This window comes from Quercus robur, chromosome 8 (assembly GCF_932294415.1).
Source record: "Quercus robur chromosome 8, dhQueRobu3.1, whole genome shotgun sequence".
In the NCBI taxonomy this organism is placed as follows: domain Eukaryota; kingdom Viridiplantae; phylum Streptophyta; class Magnoliopsida; order Fagales; family Fagaceae; genus Quercus; species Quercus robur.
Window position 1 is genome coordinate 422500 of NC_065541.1, and position 6451 is coordinate 428950.

General features: G+C 37.4%; 1 protein-coding gene across 5 annotated transcripts; it reads left to right on the forward strand.

Annotated features, from left to right (window-relative positions):
• The first annotated feature begins 302 nt into the window (after positions 1-302).
• LOC126694071 (uncharacterized protein At4g26450) lies at positions 303-5546 on the forward strand. 5 transcript variants are annotated; one of them, XM_050390103.1, is made up of 5 exons: positions 305-562; positions 675-3032; positions 3256-3445; positions 3637-3691; positions 5123-5546. In XM_050390103.1, the coding sequence occupies exons 2-5, from the start codon at positions 1105-1107 to the stop codon at positions 5176-5178; spliced, it is 2229 nt and encodes a 742-aa protein (XP_050246060.1). In that variant the 5' UTR covers positions 305-562; positions 675-1104; the 3' UTR covers positions 5179-5546. The 5 variants fall into 5 exon arrangements, with proteins under 5 accessions (XP_050246063.1, XP_050246061.1, XP_050246062.1 ...); XM_050390106.1 differs by having other exon boundaries at positions 303-3032; positions 3637-3715; positions 5135-5546; XM_050390104.1 differs by having other exon boundaries at positions 303-3032; positions 5135-5546.
• The last annotated feature ends 905 nt before the right edge of the window (positions 5547-6451 follow it).

The window sequence follows — 6451 nt, forward strand, 5'->3', positions numbered from 1 at the left end:
AAGAAAAGAAATATGTAGGAGAATTTTGACTACTAGATATGGAACACCTCAACACCCAACAAAAGTCCACTACTAGTAGATTTATGTAATAATTATTCTAAAAAAAACCAAAGGGGGTCCATATTAAGGCGCGTGCGATTCCTAGCTCCTTTTGAATAGGGAATAGGTGATAGGAGAAGTATTTAAATTCATTATTTTTATCCATTTCTATCTTTTTCCTTTATTTATATATTTATTTATTTATTTAAAAAAAAAAACTTTGAAAAAGAAACTAAAAAAAGAAAAAGAAAAAGAAAAAGAAAGAAAGAGTCTGTGAATGCCAAAAATTGACCAAAACAAAACAGCAGTGGAAAAGGTGAATTAGGTAAAGCAAAGGGCGTTGTTTGTTGCTGGCTAATTTCGTCCCTGTGCCTGTATAAGTATTGGATCTCAAAACCTTGACGGATTTTTCAATCTCAATCTCAATCTCAATCTCAAGAGACAGACACGGCATCATCTTCATCAGACAACACAAACAAAGTTTCCCTCTTTCCCACCCTAAATTGAAACCCCAAAAAAAAAGGTTCGGTTTTAACCTTAAAGATCTCAAATTTTCCTTCACGTATTCTTATGTTGATTGATGAATTGGATTTGGATTGTGGAGCTTCCTATTAAATCTAAAACTGAATAATTAGGTAACTGCAACTGCAACTGCTGGTTCAAAGTTCTGGTTTTTAAGTAAGGGGTTGTAGGTAACAGTCGTTGAGCTCAACATTCTTCTACTTTTTGAGGTGGGGTTTTGTCATTCTCTGCCATTTTTTATTTATTTTTGCAAAGTTGGGGATCTTTGTTTTTCCAGAGAAAGACAGTTTTTTTTTTTTTTTTGGTTTTTGTTTCTGAGTTCAATTAAGTGGATTTTTCAACTTTGTATTGTGGGGATAAAAAAAATGAAAATCGTATGTACTGCAATACAATTTCTTTTTCTTGTTGTGTCTGAACCCAGTTAATGCCATGGTGAACTGATTATTAGAGAAAGGCAGTTTTTTCTCTTGGTTTGGCTTTCTGGGGTTCAATTATTTTGTAGAGAATACAGTTTCTTAGGAAAATAAGATAGAATCAAAGAAAATGCATGCCCGGCATCGAAGTCCTGGAAATGGCTATAGGTCCAATTCCATGGGAATGGGCATGGCTTCATCTCGGATCTCCCCCGAAGGTTCAGTTAGGGGACATGGGTTTTATGGCTCTGAATTCCGGAACTTCAATCGAGGTTTTGGCCGTGGCCAAGGCCACCCAAAATCATTTCAATCACCACATACACAGGCACAACCACCACCACCACCACCGCCGCCACCACCACTGCCGCCTCGCAGAGGTGACATTTTCATGGAAGCAGGGCGGCTTGCAGCCGAGTATTTAGTTACTCAAGGATTGCTGCCTCCAAGCGCACTTTCTGTTAAGTGGCAGAATGGTACTTTGAAGAAGCCGTTGGGGGAGTTTCAAGAGGGAGATGGATTTCCCCTTCCACCGGAGGGTCGAGCATCTGCCCTTTCTCGTTTAGGGAGTGCTGCTTCTGATGTTGGGATGGGTAGGAGAAAATTTGGGGATGATTTTACTAACAAAGGCAGGAGAAGAGCAACATCTTTTCGGGGTTATGGCTCGGATTATAGCCGAGAGTATAGGAGAAGTGGCTCTTGGTCTGATAGTAGAACAAAGTCATCTGCTGATGTTGATGGTGATGATGACACTGCTTCTGGACACTACCAAGAGGAGCAGCAAGTTGGTAAAGATGTTACTAATGGAGTGCAGATGTCAACTCCAAGTGACTTAGCACCCAAAAATGAGGATGCCGGTGATTCAGAATCTGAGTTTGACAAATACCAGTACCAAGATGATACGAGCTCAAAAGCAAGTTCTTCTGGTGCTGGGAAAGATCTCCAGCATGAGAATAATGGGGAATTCTCCAGGAGTTCTGATGATTCCAAGAATGTTAGTGCGGGAATTGGGGAGGAAAATGATGGCAATAGTATTGATGAAGCTGACAAACAGAGTGCTAAACAAGATTTAACCATCCAGGATAATGTTGTGGAGGGCAATCCCTCAGACAAGAACAACACTACTGATTTGCTAACACTTTGCAAATTTGCCAAGGTGCCCACAAGAACTCGCTCTGCATTGACACATAGGGTCCCAAGGGTTGATGCAGTTCCCAAGACTGAGTTGTCTATTGCTTTTGATATGCAGCCTCCAACAGGATCTGAAATCTTAGTTGAAGATGCCTCCTTGGGTGATGCATCTTCAAATAAAATTCATGATTCTAAGAGTCTTGACTCTGAAGTTTCTAAAGCTCAGTTCCTCCAGTCTGCTGAAAATTTGGTCGAATTAGATTCTGCAGATAATATTGAGCAGGGTAAATTTGCAACTCAATCTTTCCCAGATGGAGCTTCTATGCATGACAGTGAGCAAGAATCGAGTCAGGGTCTGGCTGGTTTTGCAAGTTGTAGTTCAATTGCTAAGGAAAGAGGTGAAAAACGTGCTTTAGACGATAGCGATATGAGGGAGGAAACGAAAAAACCTAGAGATTGGATTCCCTCTCTTGTAACAAAGGGTGATGAGTATTTTCACATTTCTAATTCAAGTGTGAAGAAAGAGAGCTTGCCGGAAGATGAGGCTACACCTAGCGAGAGCATGATTGTGGTTATTGATCATGAGAGCTTGAAGAATGATTCTCAGTTCCCTAATGCTGGGGCTGAACAGTGTATTGACTATGCACAAGAGAAGCAGCTTTTTCCTAGTTCATATAAAATCTGTGATCTAAATCTCATGGGAGCTTCTGACACAAATGAGAATCATGATAATGATCCTATGCATATTTACGACCCTATTTCCAGAAACAGAAAAGAAGTGGCACCGGTTGATGTTGACTTATCAATGAGTAATTCCAAGGTGTCTGGTGGATATAGTAGACATGTCACTGATGGCAAAGAGATTGAAGTCATTGATTTAGAAAATGATTCTACCACTGACGATAAGACCTTCCATAATGCAGAGAGAAAGTAAGTTTCAATATACTCTTTTCATGACGGTATTATAGAAGTCATCAACTTATAATCAAAAGTGATTGCACAGACTTGCCCCTTGCATCGTTTCTAGTTTGCCTTACCTCCCTACTGCTCTTAAGCTCTTTTTAGCAGGCACACCGGAGCTGATAGTTTTTGTAGATTCTTTATTTGCTTCTATACATTGCTCTTATTGATTTAAGGTTTTTGAAATGTACAGGACTGAGACTGCATATACGGGCCTTGAGGGCTTTTCTAATAATGCACAGAATACCAATGATATTCCTGATGTTCAGGATGGTTATGGGCTTATGATCTCGGAGTTGCTTGGAGGGGATTTTCCAAATTGTTCTTCAGTACCAGGTGACATTAGTTCAATGCACAATGAGATGGGCCTTCCTAATGGAGAGGTACTACCACTAACTGATGATAATTGGTTATACATTCAAAATTTATTTGTAGTATACAAACCAGGTAGCTTTATGGTTTACCTGTCCCCATTTGGTGGGTTTAGGTTATGTGGTTTGATTTTAATGTATAGTTATGCATCTGCCTTAATAATATTGATTAACAACTTACATTCTTTTATTGATTGTTTCAGGGGTCTCTTGCTGATGATGATTCGATATATATGTCCCTGGGAGAAATACCATTAAGTATGCCAGATATTTAATTTCATGGTTTGTTTTCTTATAAATCTAGAGTTTCTATGGTTGATCTGCCTAAGGTGATGTTTGGATATCATGCTAACAATTGTGTTAATGCATTTTATGCATTAAACAAATATTGAGGTTTGTTTGTTATAGTTGTGTGCTTTTTTGGCAGAAAACAAAATTCTGCCAAAAGGTGGTACCTATCTTTTGACAGCTATGGCCCTAGTTGAATCTTGGAATGACAAAAGGGAAAGGAAAATGCTTGAAAGTTTGCTTCCTTCACTGGCATTTTGATCATTTTTCTTTCCAATCCCTTGTATTTTCTGAGATCCAAATGGATGCAATAGGTTTCATGGAAATGTGTTCCTTTTCTTTCATGCCACACACAATCTCTGATATGCTGCATGCCTTAAGTAGGAGGGCATATATGGTGTTTAGGGTTGTGTTAACCATGTTTTCACCAAAAGCATGTTAAATAGAAAACCTGAGACTCTGCACGTAACATAAATTCTCCTCCATTGTCTAAGGCATTATGGAATTTCCTCCTTCCATATCACTGGGATGGAGGGTGAGGTCTTCGGTTCAAGATAAATTAAGTGTATGCATAATTTATCAACTAAAAAAAAACAAAAAAGATATGTTTGTGTCAAATATCTTATCTTCAGTTTTACTGGAACCTGGGAAAGACATTGAAAAAGTAAATTTGGAAGAGGAAACATTTTGGTTTATTTAGCTGGGAAACATCTTTTCATAATGTAAAATCTTGCCTCTAGTTCTTCATCTCTACTAAAATTCTCTTGTGGGATGGGATGAAGCATCTGCAATTGCACCTATGGTTTAATTTGAGTTCCATGAAAATGTTACAAAAGAGATTGATCGGAAATGACCCATAAAATCATCAAGTAAAACATAAAGTTCCAAGTTGAAGGGTACTAGTGTCAACTAATTGATTGGCTGTAAAAATTTGTAAGTAACTGCCTTAATAGAAAGGATTTTTAGTCTTTGGTAGCTACCAGAATTTTTTCATAGGGAGAGGGACATTAAATTAAATGTACCATGAAAGTGCTAAATCATCGAGTTATCTTATTTAAAATTTAGCTGGTAAAATGCATGGCTGGGAGTGTTAGAGAGGTTGGGAACACTACTTTCACCTTGTGGATTCCAATTTTCAGATGTAGCACAGACTTTGAATAATTTGTAACTTGGAAAGCTGTACTGATATATGACTTGCTGTGAGTTTATTTGCATTTATCATATACTGTCAGGTTGTGGAGTCTTGTACTCTTATTGTTGTAAGCCATTTAAATTGTATTTTGCTCTCACTATATTCGTGTAACTTGCTGTTAAGACGTGAACAGTAAATATGATATATTTATTTTTTTTGGTGAAAGAAGTTTTCTGCTTTCTTCTGAGCCCTTTATGGTCTAACTGTAGGCTTTTTGCCAGCCTGGGAGCAGCCACCACAACAGGGGTATGAGAAGCCCTTCTGAACCAGCTGACTCAGATCTCCTCAGGAAATATGACTTGGTACGCTTAGTATTGATTGCTGGGATCATTAGCTCTATCAAAATGCAACTGTTTGCCTCTTCTTCATTTAAGAGTTGCCATTAGATGTCATCTTCTAATAGGGATTTTACAGATGCCAAATGCTTGTGTTCAATTTGGCTGTTGTACTTCATTGTGTATCAGAAAAGTTAAATCTTGTTTCTTAGAAAAGTTGTTAAAGCTACATCTTTTACTTGTCTGCCTCACTTACCCCGCATTCAGATATAACATGAACAGATTAGATTATCATAGATGTAATGTTAAGACAACATATTAGATTATAATCTACTTTTACTCTTAGTATAGGCGACAATTGGACATTGCTTCAATGATTAGAGAACTTTTTTGTTTTCTAAGTTGTGGGATCGTGCCCCTTCAAAAGTCACATAATTAGTCCTTTCACACTAAATTTGCTGATTTTTATGCAAATTTTTTGGATCCTGTAGGGCTTTGACACATCTTACTCCTTATATTGAGTTGTAATGGAACATGTATCATATCGACTCCTTGATTATTCCGTGATAGGCTGTGATTATTAAATTGGCCTTAAAATGAATGACATTTGGTCATTATGTTTTGAATTACTATAAGGAGAAATTTTTTTTTTGATAAGTTTTATGAGGTGAAATTTTTTCTGAGAACAATTTGCGTGAGAGTTTCAAGAGCTTTGATTGCAATTTAATTTCCATTAGAGTTTCCAATATGCTAATGTCTTGGGTGATTTCATTTCCATTTTAAACACCTGGGAGTTATAGAATCATTTGGTGATGTGTTTCTTGTTTAGTACTTGTCTAGATAGAATTTTTTTTTTTTTTTCCCAAATAGATACAAAGGGGAGGGGAGCTTTGAACCCTAGATATCTCCATTGAAAACAGTAGGAAGTGACAGTTAAGTTGCAAGCTCTTGACATACCTAGATAGATTCTAAAATATCTTTGGAGAGATACGACCCTTTAATGGTGTTTAAGATGGGCACACATCTATATTATATATAATAGTAGAAGTGTTGCATTTAAAATCCCATTGCACCACATCATCAATACTTTTTCCTAGCAATTTTCCCTTTTTTTTTTTGTGTGGCAATATATGGCTTCTCAAAATTCTATCCCTCTTGATGCCTTATTCAGTTTTCTTCTTCATAACTTTAACCTTTCCTCATTTTTTACTCTTCTCCACCCCCCCCCCCCCCCTTCGCGCCACGTTATTAATCACTAACTTT